The sequence below is a fragment of the Cryptotermes secundus genome, unplaced genomic scaffold (genome assembly GCF_002891405.2).
Source record: "Cryptotermes secundus unplaced genomic scaffold, Csec_1.0 scaffold62, whole genome shotgun sequence".
Lineage (NCBI taxonomy): Eukaryota > Metazoa > Arthropoda > Insecta > Blattodea > Kalotermitidae > Cryptotermes > Cryptotermes secundus.
In genome coordinates this window covers 297,572-320,861 of record NW_019727786.1, presented here as the reverse complement: position 1 = coordinate 320,861, position 23,290 = coordinate 297,572, and the positions used below count along the sequence as shown (strand labels likewise).

The 23,290-nt window shown below is 42.1% G+C and overlaps 1 protein-coding gene across 3 annotated transcripts in view; it reads right to left on the bottom strand.

Annotated features, from left to right (window-relative positions):
* LOC111864934 (proto-oncogene tyrosine-protein kinase ROS) overlaps positions 1 to 23,290 on the bottom strand; it is a 133,100-nt gene that overhangs the window by 90,388 nt on the left and 19,422 nt on the right. For all 3 annotated transcript variants that reach the window (XM_023852564.2, XM_023852565.2, XM_023852566.2), the window contains exon 2: positions 20,287 to 20,346. In XM_023852564.2, the coding sequence (XP_023708332.1) occupies positions 20,287 to 20,346 (60 nt within the window). The remainder of the gene's footprint in view (positions 1 to 20,286; positions 20,347 to 23,290) is intronic.

Here is a 23,290-nt window from a genome sequence, read left to right as displayed (position 1 = left end):
GCTGAGGAGAGAAATCTGTGAATAACAGGCAAAATTATACTCTTGAGCATTTTAATCTTCAGGATCTTAGGTAAGGAAAGATAAGATAAAAGATTTTGAACTCAATCATTCCCCGAATTTAATGAACCGCTTCTCCTGCTTTGTAACCAGCCAATTGCAGAACCAGAGCTGCAGACCTAGAATATAATAATGTGCTGCCTGGTCAGAGTCACCACACACGACAGGGGGCGGTGATAGGTGAGTAGGGTACGGTGGTTCAATGGCGATTAGTAGGGAAAATCCTAGGAAACTCTGAGAACCTCCTCTGTTGCCAATTGGTTCACCAGCAACCTCACATGAAGTCACTGAGGACTGCATACCAGACTCTGCATTGGCAAGCCAGCACGTAACTGCCTCACCTATGAAAACCAGTTCTGAATTTAAGCGATTGTTAATTTCCTCGTGAATTGAAGTTTGATTTTATTCCGTTTCACAGACAGGCATATTTGTACATCTCAACGTCGGATTAATTCCCAGAACTTCGTTCTGAATGTTGTGAAGGGACGTGAAAGTGTACCCAGCTCCTTTCATGCGTCTGATAGTGTCCGCGGTTGTCTTCATTACATTTATATGCTCAGTGAACAGATCAACATAGCCGAATCAATACTAATCACATTTATTGCCACGTAAGGTTGAAAATAATTGCAGCTATGGAGAGAAACACAGGAGTCGGGATAGCTCAGTCGGTATAGCGATTGGCTACGGGCTGGATGACCGAAGGTTCGGAGTTCTAGTGCCGGTAGGTTCATGAATATTCTCTTCTTCGCGTCGTCCAGACAGACTCTGGGGTCCACACAACCGCCCTTCAAATGGGTACAAGGGGCTCTTTCCCCTGGGGTAAAGCAGCAGGGGCGTGAAGCTGACTACTCACCTTCAGCTAGTGCCGAGTTCAAGGAAATGTGGACCTATACAGCCACTCCCCCATATGCCTTCATGCTTCGGTGCATAATTAGTTAAGCACATGGACAACTTTACCTTTTATCTCTAAGATTCCACGGAGCAGAGCCCTCCTTGAGACACTGACAGCCGCTCAGGTAGTCAGACAATTTCCAGCTTTGTAAGAACCCGAGGATTCATTACCTTTCTCACAACAGCCCGCCACTGGACCACATCGGAGGTCAGAGGACTCCACTCGGCAACCGATTTCCTTAAGATCTATCACAGTCTCCTCCCACCTGCACCTAATCTAAAGGTTAAAAATTATAACATCACAATTTTATGAGCACGCATAGCGAAGTCGGTACAGTGACTGGCTACGGGCTAGACGACCAAGGGGTCGGAGTTCGAGTCCCGGTGGAAGCAATAATTTTCTGGCTCCCGCCCAGCCCACTATCCAATGAGTAACGGGAGTTCTTTCCCCGGTGATAAAGCGGCAGGGGCATGAAGCTGACCACTCACCTCCAACTAGTTCCGAGGTCAAGAAAATGTTGATCTATACATCCATTCCCCCATACAGCTTCATGCTTTAGTGCATAATTAGTTAAGCAGAGGGACAAATCTTTTTAACTTTTATAGAGACAGACAGGAGTCGGTATAGCGACTGGCTATTGGCTGGACGACCGAAGGGTCGGATTTCGAGTCCCGGTAGGGTCAAGAATTCTCTCTTCTCCACGTCGCCCAGACCGCCTCTGGGGTCAACCCAACCTCCTGTCAAATGGGTACAAGGGGTTCTTTCTCCGGGGGTAAAGCGGCAGGGGTGTGAAGCTAACTACTTAACTCCAGCTAGTGTCGAGGTCAAGGAAATGTGGATCTATACGTCCACTTCCCCATACGTCTTCATGACTTTGTGCTTAATTATTTAAGCACAGGGACAACTTTCGTTAACTTTTGTAGAACAAACCGGCTCAGTAATTTTTGGCCCATTATAAAGGGAAATGAAATGGACGAGCCTTCAGACCATGCAGCCTATCATAACGAACAAACACCCAGACTGCAAGAAGTCAATGCGCATACCTTTGCGGTATATGTGTGGGAAGAGAAGTCGATTTCATCAAAGGCTTCTATAGGGACCGGCAACTATTATCATCCGTTTAAAAGTCGTTAAATGTTAACAGTCGTCTGGTATGGGATCTCTGCTACTAATTTATGGCGGCACTTCACGTATTCCTTATAACAGCGCCCTCCTCGATAGGTTATGGGGTCATTAAACGTTAAAATAGCAACGAAAAACTTTATACTCTGGAATGAAAATACTTGATAATTATTAAAATAACTAATCAAAATAAATTACAGTTGCATGACTTCATTTTAAAAAAGAAAAAAAATATTGACGGAATTTCCTTCTCCCCTTTTCGAAATCAATTATTTAAGTCACACTCGGGGCAGGTATACAGAACTGGAAATGAAAATAATTTTCCCTACATATATTTTTAATCATTGATCGAATATGAAGAATGTCGTCTTCTGGGATGTGGAACCGTGTAGAACTTGTGTGAACTGACGTTTCGGAGGAAATCTATCGCCTCAATCTTCAGGGCAGAAAAATCTGCGAACGATACGTTCCTCCGAAACGTCGGCTCACAATATCTACACGACGCCACATCCCAGAAGACGCCATTCTTCATAGTCACTGCCGTGAAAACCTCAAATCTTACATTAATCGAATATGTTTCAGAGAGTAATCCGCATAATGAAAATGACTTAGCAGCTCCTTCAACAAAGGGCTTTTGTGTTAGAAGCGGTTAATTCTTGGGTTCTGCATCCTGGGAGATTGTGACGGGATGGAAATCTAATACAAGTGGGAAGTACCGAATTGTTGAAGGGAAAACAGTGGCTTGAACGATTTTTTTCCTTGGCACTACAGCCCCAGTGGGCCTAGGCCTACCTCCATGAACTTCTCCGTTCACTTCGGTTTTTCTAGATCTTATACATTCGGTAGGACTCCTTGGGCGAGTGATCAGCTCGTCGTAAGGCCTCTATCTGTACACAAACACAGAAAAACGCACACACACACACTAAACATCCATGTCCTGAGTGGGATTCGAACCCACGATCCCGCCTTCCGAGCGAGCGAAGACAGTACATACCTTAGACCGCTCAGCTACCGTGACCGGCGAACGATTATTTAGGCAGCAGAATCTAGGGAAGAGAACTAGCTCCTGAACTGGGCTACTTGAAGGACCCACGTGGGTTTGACATGTTGTGTGTTGCAACGTATATTTTCATCTCTGGAGCAGCGCCAAATCAAGCTTCGTGACTCAGTTCCTACTGACCCGCGCTATTTGCTACAATCGTCCTTATTCTCTTGTGGTTTACTCCACAGTTTCTGGAGCATACAAAGTCGTATGATAGGATGATGGAAGAATGAAAGAGTGGAAAATTCTTGGAAGGCGGCGGTTGTGACCCACTCGAGGTACTATGCGGCACTTGTCTGCATGGACTAAGGCAGGGTCAGGATATCCAAAGTCCCGGCCAGTACTCAAATCGCGCATTTCCCAAATGCAAATGTAAGACGTTGCGATGCACCTGTGTGTTCGGTTAATTTACGCTGATTCTTCCTATCCTAGCATTGAAGTCTCCTGATAATAACCTACAGGGGTAATATCTTGCAATAGCTCTCAATTGTTTCCTTCCAAATCCTCACTGATTCATCTAGTATATAACTGTTCTCTTTCCTGCTTCTTTCCACGGACCTGCTGCTAAATAACACCTTAAGCAATTATGACGTTTTTTTCCCCATCTTCTCCTATGATATTCAGCAGCCAAGTTTGTTAAGGTATAAATTATTCAAAGAACCAAATACAGTGCAGTCAATGAAAATAAACAAACTGAAGTGGCTAGGGCATATCAGAAGAATGGATCTGCAGGAAATTAACCTTCTGCCAGCTAGAAGGCGGTAGAAAGAAAGGAAGGCCAAAATTAAGTTGGCTGGAAGATGTATTGCTAGATCTCAAAATTTTAAAAGTGACAGCTTAAGGCACAAGAGAGAGATAGTTGGAAGGTTGTTATCGAGGAGGCCGAGGCTCACAAAGGGCTGTAGCAAGAAGAAGAAAGAGTTTGTTAAGGAGAGAGTTTTGAGTACCATTCGAATCTTCGTTTTAAATCCTTTTCTATCAAACGGGTAAGCTTTAATTTCTTAATTCCATCGTAAATCATTGTTTAAAGTTTTATGTGCCATATGTTATGACATTGGCAAGGAAATCAACCATGTTCCGGCGGAGAATGAATATTTCATTCACGTGGTCATTAATAATATTTTTTTCGATCAGCTTAATAGAGCCATGCTAAACCTGTTGCTAGATTATTAGTATATAGCTATATATTCTTTTCTTTTCTGTTGCCACCTATTTAGTGAATCTACAAGCCGCCAGGTAGCAGGCAGCTTCATTGGTGAAATTTCGATTACGAGTTTGTAAAGAGTGGTGAAACAAACGCCTATGGCCCGTTTCAAGTTTGAATCGAGGAACTGAGAAACACCATGAAGAATCTCCATCAGGATAGAAGCCAAGAATCGAACTGGTACTTTCCGAATACGAAGCACTAGACCGGGACATGCGGCTTCTAACGGATGAGGATGGAACGATGAAGAAATAAAGAAGTGGCTCACAATGAAGTTTACGTCCGGTCCGGTGGAAGTGATGCAGAATCATTCTGGCGGCCAAGAAACCAGGTTCATCCGCCTGACGTCACACAGGAGCGTGGAATGTACTGGAAGTCGGAAACAATGAATTAGAGGTGGGGCCTTCCCGGCCGGAACAGGAACTCTGCCCTGTGCTCCGTCTAACTGCCCACTGACAGCGCGTGATCTCTGCATTCCTTCCTCATGTTATTTCAATACAAGCAACTCCATCTATAAAACGTCTGCTACAAATGTGTACGAGTGTCCAGGGTTTGATTCTCGAGGTCGGGTTTCATTAGAAAATTCTACTTGTTTTCTTTGTTTTTCCTTCCTTTTTCTCACTTAATCCTTTCCTGGTTTTCTTATTTGGTTTCTTGCATTACTTCACAATTCTACCTCATCTTCTTCCTTTCGTTACTGTTTTTATTTCTTTTCCTCTCATCCGCCTCAGGTGAGTCGATTTTGGGAGGGGGGGGGAATAATTTGACATTAATAGTTCATAAATATCATTCTACAGAATGCGAAACTGTTCTATAAGCATAACATATCGATAATGTAGAACTAGAAATCTAGGCCCATGCTTGCTTTCAAGTATGAACATTTTAGAATGCTGTTCAGGAAGAACAGAGCTCTCCGCGGTGTTTAACCTTTAACTGAAAACGAAATATCTTTACTTCGAAACATTAAGTTGTTATTATATATTCGTTTCATTTCTGTAAATTCAAACCACTCTTATGAATAAAATGCCAGTTTTTATAAGATTGTGTTTGTTCAATAGAATCCACAAATCTGTTTAACGTAGATGATTCCAAAATAGAAATTGTGCCCGAAGTTCTCATATTTATGACAATCCCCTGAATTGTAACTCATACGAAACATATCACTTTCATCTTCAGATTCAAAGAGTTAGACAAGCAGGAAACCGGCAGAAGTAGGCGGAATCCGCTGCTTGCTTGAGTTAATCTTCGATCTTAAAGATGGAGGTTGGATGATTTCTCCGAAAATTCGGACCTTCGCCAAGTTAATCGGAGTTACAACAAAACAGATCGTACTATTCTTAAAAATAGAAATGTCAAAGCACGTCCCATTTTAAATGAAATATTTCAGTAGGTCTAATACCTTTAATGATCATTTATTTGTGGTGTGTTCTTCGACGCTGTTAGTATCTCAGAATACACAGCATCAAATGACAGGTTGACTTGTAGATAATGACTTGGAAATTATTGAAAAGTAACTGTAGTGGTCTGATTGAGGTAATTTTTGTCCGGAGGGATTGGGAAAAATAACGAAACACCTCAGTCAAGGTGTCACGGCGGAGATTCGAACTAAGATCCTCCCGAAAACAGAGCTAGAGAATTGCCGCCGCAGCAACCTGCTCGGTAATAGTGATCCTTAAAATGGATTTGACGCGCGAAAAAGAAATTAATTTGGCGAATGGGAACTGGTATAATTTTCCAAACCATTATTATTAATAATGCTATATTTCTTAGTGGCATGTACTGTCTTCGCTCTCTTGGAAACCGGGATCGTGGGTTCGAATCCCACTCAGGGCATGGATGTTTAGTTTGTGTGTGTGCGTTTTTCTGTGTTTGTGTACAGGTAGAGGCCTTGCGACGAGCTGATGACCCGCCTAAGGAGTCCTACCGAATGTGTAAGATCTATAAAAACCGAAGGGAACGGAGAAGTTCATGGAGGTAGGCCTAGGCCCACTGGGGCTGTGGTGCCAAGGAAAAAAAAATATATTTCTTAGCGGTGAGCTAGGAGTTCGGCCAGTAAAGTCACTGGATATTAGCTGGATGGTCGGGCTTCGATTTCCGACAGATTTCATAATCTTTAACGTCGACGACATATCTGATCTCATCCAACCGGCAACTTGCCGGAGATAATTGTTTTTGTAATGAAGGCGTTAGTGTGATTCATCTCCCAAGGTCTGCAAAGCGCGGCCTTTCTGTCGTGTCCCCTGCACTCTTCCTAAATGGCGTGATAATTTGACACGGAAACTACTTCGACTTTCTGCAATAAAATACAGGCTGAAATGTATTAAATTTTTTAATTATTGGTAAATAAGTGCTTCAACCGCTTCGGAGTGGGATTCGAACCCACGATCCCAGTGTTCGAGGGGCGAAGACAGTTTATGCCTCAGACCGCGCGGCCACTGTGATCGGCTGCCTGTACACATGTACATCTGACAACTTTAATCGACTCTAAATAGAGTTCATGTAAAGCTCTTGGAACACAATGAGGTATATTTTGTCATTTACGGTATTTATATTTTGATCAGTGAACAGTGTTTGATAATTCGGATTAAAGTTCGATATATTAATGAACCATAGGTAAAATAGTCCTTGTGCTTAACTAATTAAGCACTAAGTCATGAAGACGTATGCGGGAGTGGATGTATAGAGCCACACTTTCTGGACCTCGGCACTAGTTGGAGGTGAAGTGTCAGCATCACTACGCATTGGATAGGAGGCTGGTTGGGCCCCACAGCCGGTCTAGACGACGTGGAGAAGAGAAAATTCTTACCCCTACTGGGACTTGAACTACGACCTCTCGGTCTTCCAGCCCGTAGCTAGTCGCTATTCCGACTGCGCTACCTCGGCTCCCTGCTAATGAAACATAACCGGCCGAAATTAAACAATCTGCTACGTAGGTATCAAAGTTTCAGAGGGATAAGATACTTTCACCTTGAAGAAAAACGGAAGCACTGTGAGTCTCTTAAATTGTCGGCAACTACTTACCAGACCACACGATGTACAACTGAGTTTATTGAATTGAATGCCTATTATGACAAAGCCCTTCGGCCTGAGTTGTGGTTTGTGCTGTATAGGTTTTACATTATGTTAATATCTTAACATTCTTTATTATATTCACTGTCGTTGCCATACATTATTAGTGGCAAGTGCGATAATTGGTAATGCTTCTGACTTGTACTCATGAGGTACCCGGATGGAATCTCGGACAGGACACGTCTATCCTGTCATAATCGGAAACTTCGTTATTACAGTTCATAGATTTTACGGTGTCATAGCCCAAGGGACCACAGTATGAGTTCTCACCTCTGTGCACTTCAGATCTACTAATTCTTAGTGCGCATTTCTCTTCGAGATCGTTACTGATGTCAAATATTGAGAGGATTTAAAAATTAATGCTTTGAAACTCCATGGCTTGAGTCTGCAAGCGAACTATACCGACCGAGTGACCGCCGCTTGTCGGCGAAGTTAGTGACAACTTTAGCGGATAGAGGCTGTTGCGTAGTCAGCGCACATAATCCCCACGGCCGTTAGTTTCGGTTTTCTAGACCGGAGCCGCTATTTCCTTAAAATAGCTGCTCAGTTATCCTCATGAGGCTGAGTGGGCCTCGTTCCAGACCTACTTACTTACTTACTTACTTACTTACTTACTTACTTACTTACTCATGGAGCTGAGCCCTTCTGGAGAAGCGGCCAATTCTGCAGCTACTCAAGAATTTCCCAGCATTTTATGGAACCCGAAGATTCATTACCGTGTTCACAAGAGCCCTCCACTAGTCCCTATCCTGAGCCAAATCAGTCCAATCAATACCATCCAATCCTATCTCTCTAAGATCCATTTTAATATTGTCCACCCACCTACGCCTTGGTCTTCCTAGTGGTTCTTTCCTTCTGGCTCTCCCACCAATATTCTATATGCATTCCTTTTCTCCCCCATTCGTGCTACCTGTCCTTCCCACCTCATCCTCCTTGACTTGATCATTTTAATTATACTTGGAGAAGAGTACAAGTTATGAAGCGTACACGGCAGTGTAAGTGAAAATGCAGTCTCTCTTTACTTTTGGCGCTAGGTGGAGGGCGAGTTGTCAGTTTCACGTCCAGACAGGTTTAGGCTATTGAAAAGAACCAGCGGTACCCATTGGACAAGAAACTGAGTGTTCCCCAGATCAAGTCTGGACACGGTAGCAAACAGAAACGCACCCTCCCCTTCAGTGGAAATCGAACAGAGGTGTTCTGGTCTGTGACTTAATCACTACACTGAGCTGCCCGACCCGCCAGTTCTGTAACATCCATGTTAGAATTATCCCTAAGTCGTCCAAGAAGTCTCTTCTTATCGGATCTTGCAACCAGACATTTTCATTCTTCTTTTTTGTCCAAGACGCAGTAAATATAGGCCTAATTGTCCATTACGATGGTTACATGTGTTAGCCACTTTTCAGAGTGTTGTAAAGATATACAGTTGGATATTATTGGGCATCGCAGTGTCTGGCAGAGCTCCATGTGGCAGAGTCTCTAACGCGGAACTTCCACTTTGTTAGTACGTGATCTGTTAGTGGAATGTTTTCCCTTTCATTTCCTTGCTTTTGAGTACTAAGAGCTGAACTGGCAACTTGAACCTAAGAAATAGGAAGTAACAAGAGGATGGTTAATACTAAAATTTAAAAGATCCGTAATTTTTTTCCTTTCGATTGATTTTAATTAACTACATGCATCAAAGTCCTTTTTGATAAGCTGACGCACGAAACAAAAATAACACACACTTTGTTGCAGCAATTGGTCAAAAAAACATTCGAATATCAGAGTACATAATGAAAATGGTCAAAATAGCATGACAGGCACTGAGGATTCACAGAATCTAAGAGTGAATAATTAATGGCATGTGATATATATATATATATATGTAAATAGGCATCAGAAGCGATTCCTGTTGTGCAGTCCTGACATTGTAATAGTGATATGAGTAGCATGATACAATATGCTAATTATTTAACAATATTTTTTGATTTTATAATGATTTATATAAGCTATATATATATATATATATGTGTGTGTGTGTGTATGTGTGTGTGTGTGTGTAAACTGGATTTGATTGGCTAAGAATATAGACCCGTGAGACATTGTTATGGANAGGGGAAACCGAAGTACTCGGAGAAAACCTGCCCCAGCGCCACTTTGTCCACCACAAATCCCACTTGACCAGACTCGGGATCTAACCCGGGCCGCCGCAGTGGGAAGCCAGCGACAAACCGCTTGAACTATGGCGCGGCCTTACAGAAACCTTAAATTTTATACAACTGGAAACCCACTGCAATTAGTCAGAATTAATATTCTGTAGCCTAATAATGTGCAACAAGTTCGAAATAATTATGTGAATAATGGTATAAAATTAATAATAATTGCCTAATTTGTGTTGACGCTACTTAGGTGCATAAGTGAAGACAGCAGAACAGAACGCTCAAGTGCAATATTCCAGTTGCTCCTGCTCACAGTGGCCTGTTCCCTTAAGATGTTACGACCGTAATTCATTTTCCACCTTCCCTATGGCTGTTCATTCATCTCATTCTCCTCGATCTGGCCATTCTAATTAACCTCACAATAGGAAGGAATGTATTCTGTCACTAAAGTGGCTCTCTATGTGGTGCAGGACCGAAGTTTGACTCCCGGAAATTGTAGGGCTTCTTATCTTTACCTTAAAGTCTAGACCGACTATGGGTGATTTTTATTCAGTGGACACCGAGGATAAAATGGCCAGATCATGAATCTGACCACTTACTTCTGTGAGTGACGCTATCTCCTTAAAGGCCTGCACTTTAAATTCGTGGTTCTAGAGTTACGGGAGAGATACATGGTCCCCATTATTGGAAATCCTACAAATTACTTTCGTACGGATCAGAATTGCAAACAAAAGAATCCGATGCGATATTCGATAGCAGCAAAGTCGAGTGGGATTCCCCGTGTTTGTTCAACTTCCTTCCTACAACCGGAAGGAGTTCGATTGTTATTTGTATAGGTTTGTGGCTTCGTGTTAGGAAGAGAATATAGTAAAGAGTGAAATCATGAAGCATATGTTGGGTTGTTACCGATCTGAACACGTGTTGTCTGTAAACTTCCTGCTAATTTCTTTAAATGCAACACCAGGCTCCGAAGTATTCTACCCACGAAATGTATCTCTCCGCGTCAGCGCCATTTTACATTATCGTTGCAGACGATAATTATCTGATATTCATGACACTCGGCAAAAAGGTCATGCATTTCGAGATCATTTCAACTTGTAGGCCACTCTTCAACCCCTTGTCAACAATAATATGATAACAATACGACAACTGCGTGACCTTCTGGGTTGCGAGAACTGTGGAGTTAAGGGTAACAACGGCAGATGTGCCGATACAGTTAATCGTCATGACTTGACACAGCAAATTAATATGGTGACATATTTACACTGCGTTTCAACAGGTAGATCATAACTTACAGGTACTATAGGGAAGTCCATTTGAAGTACAAAGCGAGAAAATAATTATAACCACTGTTGACACTCGGGTTTAATGGAAATTTGGACTTTGTCCATCGTCCTATATTCTAACGAACACTTACTTACTTACTTACTTACTTACTTATGGAGCTGAGCCCTTCTGGAGCAGCCGCCAATTCTGCAGCTACTCAAGAATTTCCCAGCATTTTATGGAACCCGAAGGTTCATCACCGTGTTCACAAGAGCCCTCCACTGGTCCCTATCCTGAGCCAGATCTATCCAATCCATACCACCCTATCTCTCTAAGATCCATTCTAATATTGTCCACCCACATACGCCTTGGTCTTCCCTGTGGTCTCTTTCCTTCTGGCTTTACCACCAATATCCTATACACATTCCTCGTCTCCCCCATTCGTGCTACATGACCTGCCCACCTCATCCTCCTTGACTTGATCATTCTAATTATACTTGGAGAAGAGTACAAGTCATGAAGCTCCTCATTGTGCAGTTTTCTCCAACTTCCTATGACTTCATCTCGCTTTGGTCCAGATATTCTCCTCAACAATTCTAACGAACACTAGACAACACAACGTTTCAGATGCTGGACTTGTTTCCGCCCTCAGGTAATGGGGAGACACCTACTCTGCTGGGTCCGTTAGAAAGAGCTAACCCAAATCCGTAGATTCTAAAGGTTGAAGTGTTTCTGAATTACCGTATCAAAACTGAGAGTGCGTTGACAATGTTATTTCTTAATTAGGGTGTTTGAAACAAAGCTGGCTTATAGAGATTCCTTACTAATCGAAATGTCTGTAAAATATATAAGAAATATTAGCGGGAAGTACAACCAATTAAAGCACACGTTAATGTTATCTGACAACTTTTTTTTTATTTGTTTCATTCTGGTCCGTCACACTAACAATTACAAATATAAATCACGCCGTCCAATGTGACCTGTAAGTTTATTATTACATGAAAAACTTAACACCCTTACACGTTTCGGTCTCTGCGGACCATCTTCAGAGGGCAAACATCACTACAAATAGGAAACCACCTTCACATAAGTTGTTTAGACGTAAAGTACGTACACTTATATGTTACAATGCATAGTACTCAAAATAGAACATTTCACAAACACAGCAGTTTCCTGGGAATGTAATGTTTTTAAAAATTATTTAAAATTTCTTGATGCTAATTAAAAATTTTGCTTTGTCAATAATTAAAATTCATAAACCGTGCAGGCTCGTGTTCGTCCTCCCATCGTCCCTCTTGTATGGGGCAGATATTGTGCCACCTGTCTATCTTGATGTGGAGGTTCTTTATATCTTCCAGGGTTTGCTTGTGGCTGCTGTGCTGTGAAAAGAGTGAGGATTAATGGACCCAGTTCCAGACCCACTACTTCTCAGAAAATCTAGTATCCCCGGGAATCGAACGACCACTAAACCACAGAGGCGGTCATTATTAAGACTGATACACAAACAAAATGCATACCACTTTGGAGCACGCTTGTTACAGCACCATCTATTACATTAAGTGTGGCCCGGTTAAGATTACTCTAATTAATAACGAAGTTGAGCTGATGGGCTGTGCGGGGAGAGGTGCTACTGTTAGGAGGTCACTGAGGTCAGTAGGGAGAGGTCAAGTGTCTGAAACCCTCTAAGTCTCTTTCAAAATATTTATTATATAAAAACATCCAAGCAAACGTTTCAACTCTATTACATTACTCACGCATGTTTCGACTTATAACTGGTTATCTTCAGTTGGGTATCCACATATACAATGTTTTACTTACTCATTTTTAAGCCCAGGTTCTTGTTTTACTGCTTTTATGAATAGTCATGATATATGATTTATTTAGATGAATAATTTATATTAGTTTCTTTCGCCTTAACACCGAGCAGGTTAGGGAAGCGGTGAAGGTGCTGGGTTCCAGTCGTTGTGAAGTTGTCCTGACCGATCTTCTTGTAGTTGTCCTCAGCATCTTCAGGCGAGCGCCGGTATATCTTGTTATATACATATTTTTTCCCCAAAATTCCTAATCATTTTAGACACGAAAAAAAGAGAAAGAGTGAGGTGAGAGAGTCGTGACGGTGGGAGGGGGTAGTGAGAGACTCTACATTTTGGGGGGAGGGGCAAGAAAACCTTCCCCCCCCCCGTTTTGAAGGTTTCCAGGCAGCGTCCGCCCGTCCTTCTGGCAAAGGTACGTTTAGGAGAGAGTAAAGCTTTAGAAGGCCGATCACAGTGGCCGCGCGGTCTAATGTATGAACTGTATTCGGCCGCTTAAACACTGGTGTCGTTAGTTCGAATCTCACACTGGAAGCATGGATGTCTGTATGCGTTTGTTCTGTGTTTGAGCTCTCCTGTGTGCAGATAGTTGCTTTGCGACGGGCTGATACCCAGTCCAGTGAGTCCTGTCATCTGTGTAAAAAGATCAAGAAACTAGGGGAAGAAAAAGGCCAAGGTCAAACAAAGGGCTATAGAGCCATAGATAGATAAAGTTTTAGAAATAAAAATGTAATGTTTTAGGATGCGAGCGTTATCATGAGCAGAGGACATAAGTTGATGCGGGGTTTTACTGCAAATGATCAGAATTATTTTGATATCAACGCTGGAAAGGCCACATTAGAGTGAAACTTTGTTTCAAAATCCTGAGGGCTACATCAATGCGAAATTTTGAATAACATTGGGAGGGCTGCATGTGTAGCATGCAGTGGAACGCGGAATTTGGGTAACAATTCGGCATCTGATTTAAGATCGAGCAAAACCGCGCAATACCTTGATCGAGTTGGCCGTTAAACACGAGGTTATTTTCCAAATTGCTTAAGAATTCAGTTCCACCTCAAAGGAAACACACATCTCATTACAAAGACCAATCGGTTAATGCGGTATAGGCAAATAATTGCCGCTCATTTTTAGAATCATAAAAAAGCAATATATTCCGTGTATAAAATGGCGAAGACTTTTCATGTAAGATCTGAGCAAATATTAAACCTACTTTATAGTTGAAGAAAGCAGTCTTCTGGGATGTGGTGCCGTGTAGATATTGTGTTAACCGACGTTTCGGAGGAACGTATCGCCTCCATCTTCAGCAGGTGCACCTGCTCACGCTTGTTACTCGCTCGCGGATCATCTTTTTTCTTCTACCCTGAAGATGGAGGCGATATTTTCTTCCGAAACGTCGGTTAACACAATATCTATACGGCGCCATATCCCAGGAGACTGCTTTCTCCATAGTCACTGCCGTGAAACACTCAAATCTTACGTACTTTACAGTTGTTACTTGCTTTTGTCTGCCCAAACGTTGCTGTCTGTGGGATGGCATGTTTTGTAGGAACCTTGTTAGGTTCGATTATAGATTCATGTACACCATGTACAGTATATATAGTGTTTCTATTATTTTGTCCCACCCCTATGTATAATTCCAAAGGGTAGCAGACTTATGAAGACCCAGAAGTTGGTTCAGATATCAAGATCTGTTGACTGGATTTGTATCTCCAATCCTTGACTTGGAAGACGAATAATATTAAGAAATTCTCCATTTTGAATTAGAAATTTTCATATTCATAAATTACAAAAATATCCTGCAATTAGGCCATTTTCTGAGAAGGTTCAACACAGTGCACCATCATCCTGTCTTTCAACGTTATGTAACTTGTGGAGTTGATAAAGAGTCTTTAAATAGCCCAGTACTTCAGTGAACTTACATAACCTGAATCCATAGTTAGCTCGTTTAATCTTCATAATATCTTAGCAGGCAGTGTCATACTTGTCTGGTTCCTAATTCGCCACTCATCCGAATACAAAGGTCTAGAGTTTATTGGTGTCACGCGATATCAGTCTGAAAGCTTACAGAGTCTACAGTAACGAGATGGATGTACTTAAGCTATTGTCGCCCTGAAATACTCGATTCGAATCAAATGCTTCATACACCCAGAAACATTTCGGTCTCTTGGTTCCTTCAGAGATACTTCTGCACGTCTACTCTACATTTACGTATAAACAAATATAAATAAAAGCAAAATGCAAGCAGAACTGTCAGGTATTTACAAATTAATTACTCAGTTTGGCCCCAATCGATAGAGCTACTCCCTATCTCAGGTTCTACCTGAAGATGGAGACAGAATCCAGTCTCCAAAACGTTGTGTTTTGAAAAATAAACAGGTCGTTCTTTTACATAGAAACAAGACGTGGGATAATGTCCAAAATATAATATTTTTACCATAGCATAGTTGGTTGAGGCACTATGCTACAAGCCGGAAGGTCGCGGCCCTGGGGTCGACTCAGCCTCTAACAGAAATGAGTACCAGGAATTAATTAAATAATTTTCCTGGGGAGTAAGACTGACAACCTTACCGCCATCTTTGAGCCGATTGTCTAGATAATATAGGATGCTCAACGTCTCACAACCCTATGGGCCTTTACGGCCTGGTACAGGGATAGCTTTCCTCTACTTCTTTTACTCAACAATGTAACATCGTCACAAACTTTTAGATCTTGTCAGGTAGTCAGATCAGTGGTTTGATGTAGATTGATTGTTCACATCAAAATGAACTACTCCAGCGGGATGGTGTCGGGGTGACTTTTTATGTTTGTATTCTGGAGGTGCTCGGTTTGATTCTCAGTCACGATACCGACTGTGTTGACTGAAGTTTCCCGTGGCTGATCTCATCCATCCAGGCATTGCCGTTTCCTTCCAAATCCTAATTCATCGTACATCAACCATAGTCTACCAGCAAATACTCACAGCGTTGTATAATAAAATGCCAACTTTTGCGGATAGAGGGTGTCGCGTGGTAAAAGCAACGAATTCCCGCGGCCGTTAATTTAGATTTTCTAGACCGGCTCCGCTATTTCATTGAAAGAGCTCAGTTATCCTCAAGAGGATGACTGGACCCCGTTCCAGACCCACTACTTCTAAAAAAATCTGGTATGCCCGAGAATCGAACCCGGAACCTCAGGATATGTATCCAGGAACTCTGAGACCACTAGAGCACACAGTTTGGCACTAACTTCGTCGACAAAGCCGCTTCATAGCTCAAGCGGTTAGTCGCTGGCTTCCCACCGCGGCGGCCCGGGTTCCATCCCGGGTCTGGTCAAGTGGGATTTGTGGTGGGCAAATTGGCGGATTTCTCAGAGTACTTCGGTTTCCCCTGCCAATCTTTATTCCACCAAAGTATCTACATCATAATCACCTGGGGCAGGCTACAATAGGCCAATCAGTGGCCGACGTGCTGAGTGAACCCAGTTGGACTCCACCCCCCACTAAGCGAATTAAGAAAAAACTTCGCCGGCAAGCCGCGGTCGCTCGGTCGTATAGTTCGCTTGCGGACTAAAACCACGGAGTTTTTTGTTTGTTGTAAAATAAACCACAAAAAGGAAGCAACTGAAAGTACGTTTTGCATTAATTCTTTCTGTGTAGTACTCAAAATATGTTACATTTAAACGTAAAAGGTAAAGTAGTCCCTGCGCTTAATTAATTAAGCACCACGCCAGGAAGACGTGTGGGGGCGTAGATGTATTGATCCACGTATTCTTGACCTCGGCATAATTTGGAGGTGAATGATAAGCCTCACTCAGCGGCGGGGAAAGAGCACCCGGTACCCAGTGGGTAGGAGGTTGGGTGGGTTCCAGATTTGGTCTGGACTATGTGGAGAGACGAAAAATATTTCCCCTATCGGGACTCGAGCTCCAGCCCCTCGGTCGTCAAACCCATAGCCAGTTGCTATACCGAATGCAATATCCCGGCTCATATGGCGATGGGTTAAGAGAGAGAAAAGAGACAACAATAAGATGACAGAATATTTGAAAGCGATCTAGAATACCAGTTTTCCAAGGACACTTCATGGTAGTGATCAGGAGGGATTGATTTGCAGCGTAGTAGGCTTTTATTAAGAAGTGCATCTGAAGCCGGAACACGCTGGAGAGATGAATGCGTGAAGATGGTGTTAATGGGAACCTCAGAAGTGAGAGCGGATTCAAGATACTTGGAATTACAACAATTACGTAAGGGCACATAATATATAAATTACTACGGCGTACTTTCTGTCCTTATAAATGTGGGATAATCGTTACAAATGTTATAACGAAGATGGAAAAAGTAGAAGATAGGTTTGAGTCGATATTACAGTTCCTCCTTTCCTCTAGATATCATTATCCTTAGTAGTTACTGTTATTCTATGTAGTCTAATGTCTTAGTAGGCCTTTCCAAACAGCTGTCAAACAGAAGTCTGTTTCTAACAGTTTTCCGTTAAATTTTTAAAGGGATTTATGCTAGTATATAGCACAATACGATTGAAAAGTTGGTCTCTAATGATCCTCGCCTATATTGTAAATTAGTTGTCTGCGATGTAACTTTGAATTTACTTTCTACAAACAGACTTTCATTTCTCTAAAGTCAGTTACACTCAGGGGCATACTCTGTTTAAGGCAGAGGGTATATCATGCTCGTATATTGAATAGAAACCTCGCGGAAGAAAAGTCCCGCGTTTTCAACTATTTATTCTTCCCAGAATTTTTGGGTTTTTGGACTTTGTCCATCGTCCGGTATTCTAGAAACTAGTGAACACAACGTTTCGGAAACTGTATCTGATTCCGTCCTCAGGTGAGGTGCAGAAGGCACTTACTCTATTAAGTCCCTTAGAAAGATCTAACCACAATCACTGGGCAATCCCTGTCAGATTTACTACAGATATTTAAACACCTCAGACCAGGCTAATTCGGACAGAGATAGTAAGAAAATATGCAATAAAAATGGTTATAAAGCACACGCATGCGTGGAACTAGGATAGAAAATGAGATCAAAATTTATGCTACAGACCTAGCCAACAAAACCAAGTACATGATCACCAATGAATAGAGAAAATGGAAACGTTTGTGAAGACATGTAGTACCTAGTAATTCTTAGTATTATACACCATCGTCAGAATCCTTAGGAATCTACTTACACGTAGACTCTTTTATTGTAATTTTGGTTCTCAATATTGAATAACTTTCTAGCGATGACGTAACGATATATTTCACTACCTGATGAGGAAGTACATCATCAAAAACGCTTTAGGCACGAAACATGACACTGTTGGATAATAAATTATGTTTTTTTTTATTCTGTCAAGCATTCACGAACAAAGCCCCTTTGAAATACAACTCGTAGATGCCCATGAGCTCCATGTTTTACGTCATATGCAATTTTTTTCATGACATAGGAGAAGCGTTTCGTACTTTTAAAACTTTACGGTGTAAGCTTTGAAGGTCATGTAAAGTAGGGATTGTATGATACACATATGAACCAAAATGAAATTGGAGAACTTTTAGTGCGGGCTTCAGTGAATTCGTGTAAGAAATTTCGGAGTTGAAACTTGCGGACTGACCGACAGGCGCAGTTCAGAATACGACTCATTTGTTTTGGACTGCGACGCTATGAGACAGATGACGTCGCATCTATATAACCTTGATATCAGGTTATCGGTGGCCAAAGGTTAACATAGTATTATTATTGTCACAGTTTCTGCACACAAGGAATGCCTCATTTTAAAGAAGTCTCTTATGCGAATGGTTCTCAAACTGTCATTCGCTGGTCTTCTTAGGAATTCCAAAGAGTTCTGTGGATATAAGTTTAAACATTATCATGAAGTTGCGACGTAGTGGAGATTTAGGGAAACAGATAGCACATACAAAATTTTGGTGAGGAAGAAGCTTGCAAAGATATGGGAAAACTGCCTTAAAGTGGCTCTTATGGAAATAGGTTCTCACTAAGTGAAATGGATTTCAGTGCATAGGATCAACAATGTATGGCCCTGGAGCTATTGACATTACATCTTCGGGGTCTATTACACGACTTCATAAATTATTTTGTGAAAGGTAAGGCTCTCCCTGTTCACGGTAGCCGAGCGGTCTAAGGCATGCACTGTCTTCGCTCGCTCGGAAGCCGGGATCGTGGGTTCCAATCCCACTCAGGGCATGGATGTTTGTCTACAGGTAGAGGCCTTGCGACGAGCTGATCACCCGCCCAAGGAGTCCTACCGTATGTGTAAGATCTAGTAAACCGAAGTGAAACGGAGAGTTTCATGGAGGTAGTCCTAAGCCAAAATTGTGGCTGTAGCGCCACAGGAAAAAAAAAGGCCCTCCATGTAACAGACAGTGGAGGCCCATAGGGTTGTCAGATGTCGAGGCCCCCATATTTTCTAGACAATCGGCTCACAGATGGCGGTGAGGTTGTCAGCCTTACGCGTCGGCCGCCCTTTACCCCGCAGGAACATTCCTGATACTCATTTCTGCTAGAGGCTGAGTCAGCCCCAGGGCCATAATGCGGCTGGAAGTGTTAGGGCAATTAAAAAATCCAATGATCTAATCGGGAATCGAACCCGCGACCTACCGTCTTCTAGCATAGTGCCTCAACCAATTACGATACCGCGTACCCCCTTACTACTTTCTATGGGTGTGATATATGGTCCCTTACTTGGCAAAAGGACAGATATTTAAAAGATTATCCAGTAACATATTTCGAATTATGAAGGACGAAGGAAACACTCTGGGATATAACACAATGAGGAAATGCGTGAAGACCACTGTCTGCTGGGGTGTGACACTGTGTAATCTGCTAGATGTGTGCAATATTGGGGAGAAGTGCCGCCCCATTTTGAGGCCAGAACCCCGAGATGGATGTAATAGGTTCATCAGTAATATGGGTACCTGCCTACCAAACGTACACTGTGTCATGTCCCAGAAGACAGTAGTCATCTTAACGACGGCCGCGGTTGGCCGCGCCATGGCTCAAGCGGTTAGTCGCTGGATTCCAACCGCGGCGGCCCGGGTTCGATACCGGGTCTGGTCAAGTGGGATTTGTGGTGGACAAAGTGGCGCTGGGGTAAGTTTTCTCCGAGTATTTCGGTTTCCCCTGCAAATCTTCTCCACAGTCACCCTCATCTATCATCTGGGGCTGGTACAATAGGTCAGAAATGGCCGCAGTACAAAGGACTTAGTCTCACCCCACTAACAATAAAAAACACGACCGCAAGAACCTTAAATCGCAGATAGGCGCTGTTTGATTTATGCAGAATGCATAGTAAAGACTAATATGAAGACAATGCCATCTGGGCTGTGCATGTTGCTGGTATGGAAGACAGAATTCTGTTGGATAAACCTCTTAGGAAACAGTTACTTGGAAAACAAAGGAAATGGCATGATAACATGAAGATACACGTCAGTGTGATACTAGTACATTAAAAATGTGAGATTTGGTTGAAACTGGCTCATGAGTAGTCTTGAGCAGTTTGTTCTCTCACTTTAGTCACAGTTTCACCATAATGATATATAAAGAGGAACTAAAATCTTACAACACTGTTAATGACGAGGAATTTCTATTTTCCTTCAATATATTTTAAATGAAGTTTTTTAAGGGCTGTCGTAAATGTTTATGTCGTATTATCACGGGATAGACTAAAAAAGTAATATGTCTGCAAGTGACAACTTACGTGTTCTATTCTGCACCCGTTATCACACATCATGTCGAAGAGTCCTTCTTCAGTTTTATTCTGAAAACAACCAAAATAATAACAGTATTAGTACATAAACTTCCCCGTGCATCTTCATGGCGTAGTGCTTATTTATTAAACACAGGGACAATTTTACGAATATTTGCCCTCGTGCTGCTGAGCATGGATATTTGAGAGCGCTACTCAACAGCAGAGACCGAACCAAGAAGTGCTACATGTTCGGTAGTTAAGCAAGTGCTAACTCTAGATATGAACAACTACATTTCACACAAAATTAATTTGAGAATAATTACCAGATGAGGAAGAACGCAGACTGAAAGCATTTTAGAACAGAGTTCTGGGGTGCATATTTCAAATTTTGAAAGATGAAGCGATAGGAGGATAGAGAAAATTACGTAACGAGTAGCTTCATAATTTGTATTCTTCAAAAATTATTATTAGTGTCATCAACTCATGGAGGATGCGGCGACCCTGAAATGTATCCACCATGGGATGAGAGAAACGTAACAATTTTAGTAGGAGAACCTGAAGTTATCTCATCTCTTCCGAGATCTAAGCATAAGTGGAGTGATGATATTAATGTGGATCTTAAGTAATTCAGATTTACACGCACTAGAGTCAATTGACTTATAATAGGGTCCAATAGCGGACTCTTGTTAACGCGGCAATGAAAATTTGAGTTAAATAAATAAAATAAATAAAATGGAAGCTGTTGCGCACTTTCTCAAGGCCGACTGTGAGCTAATGGATATCATTCACAAATATAAATCACTCCGTCCAATGTGACCTGTAAGTTTATTGCTACATGAAAACTTAACACCCTTACATGTTTCGGTCTGTGCGGACCATCTTCAGAAGGCAAACATCACTACAAATAGGAAACCCCCTTCACATAAGTTGTTCAGACGTAAAGTACGTACACTTATATGTTACAATACATAGTACACAAAATAGAATATTTCACAAACACAGCAGTTTCCTCGGAATGTAAAGTTTTAAAAAAATTATTTAAAATTTCTTGATGCTAATTACAAATTTTTTACATTGTCAATAATTAAAATTCATAAATCATTCAGGCTCGTGTTCGTCCTCCCATCTTCCCTCTTGTATGGGGCAGATATTGTGCCACCTGTCTATCTTGATGTGGATGTTCTTTATATCTTCCAGGGTTTGCTCGGGGCTGCTGTGCTGTTTTCACTGAACAGTGAAACACTTTCCCAAAGAGGAGCCGGGATAACGTAGTCGGCATAGCGACTGGCTACGGGCTGGACGACCGAGTGGTCCGAGTTCAAGTCCCGGTGGGGGTAAGAATTTTCTCTTCTACAGTTCGTCCAGGCAGGCTCTGGGGTCCACCAAACCTCCTATCCAGTGGGTACAAGGGCTCTTTCATCGGGGGTAAAGCGGCCGTGGCGTGAAGCTGACCACTCACCTCCAACTAGTGCCGAGGACAAGAAAATGTGAATCTATACATCCATCCCCCCACACGCCTTCATGGCGTAGTGCTTAATTAGTGAAGCACAGGGACAGCTTTACCTTTTTTACCTTCCAAAAGAGTTAGTTCAATAGTTTTTAAATAATTAGTAGTTCCATGAATTCTGTCCTCTACATCTTGTAGTTTTCTCCTCTCTCTCTCTTAAGGACAAGCCGTGGACAGCATCATCAAAATTGATAGAACTGTTTCCGAAGGTTACCAAGAAAATTCTACAAGGGAGGTAGATCCGCCCCTCATTGAAGACATGAGGCGTTTCTGCCCATCTCCTGACTTCCTGCCGCAACACCGCAACAGATGGCTGGCGAGCACAGGGCTGGCAATCAGAGCAGTGGTACGCTGGGGGCAGGTAGAGATAACTTCTGCAGACACGTCCTTGGATTTGCTGGACTGATTGACTGGCAATGGCGGGAAGCATAGTGCTCAGGAGAATGTTTGGACATAAGAACGAATACGTAGAAAGAGAATAGAGAAAATTACACAGTTCGAACTCTTTGTCTAGGCTTGTACTCTAAGGTAAGAACAAATTAGAATGATGGAGGATGCGATAGGCAGAGCATGTAGCACGCACAAGAGAGAAGAGGAATGCAAACAGATTTTTGGTGAGGTCAGAAGGGAGAAAAACCCGCTAGGAAGGCGTAGAGGTAAATGGTAAAGCTATCCCTGTAACAGGCCGTGAAGGCCCCTAGGGTTGTGAGACGTTGAGGCTCCCACATTTCCTAGACAATCGGCTCAAAGATGGCGATGATCCATCATCTTCTTCTTCTTCATCTTAAAATTTTACAGATTAGGTACTCTGGCCTGTTCCAGTCCATAATTATAATATGAATATTTGAATCGTCTACGCATTTGGTAGGACCCACTAGATGTGGGATCGGCCCAACGCAAGGCCTCTACCTACAAAGTACAACAAAAGCCTAAAGAATACGAGAAAATGCATCCATGACTGAGAAGGGTTCAAAATTACGATCCAAATGTCCGAGCTGTAGAAAAAAAGAAAGACGGCTACTGTAATCACCGCAAACGTCATTATTTCTTAATCACCACGTACATATCTGTATGTTATCACTGAGAAAACTTGTCTCTGTTACACAGGGATCCAGCGATGATGACTTACGTGCCAGCACGCGTACGCTGACACATGAGTTACTCGTAGTGATACCGATCGTAATGGATTATATTAATTGGTAGGGAAATATATTATAATTATAAGTGTTCCCAACAACCCTTCCATGGTCTCTATCATGTTCCAGCTGAATCCAATCCACATCTTTACACGTTACGCCTAGGTATTTGAATTTATTTCAACATTATTCGCCTAGATCTCTATGGCTGAAGTCTTTGACTAAATTCCACAATGATGTATTTCCCTGAACTGATAGATAGGCCATGCTTTCGAAATGTTCACTTTATCAAATATAGGTAAATGTTTCTAAGCTACCACAAGCTCCACAATTTGAAATTATTGGCATATTACATAGCTGTTACTTCCTT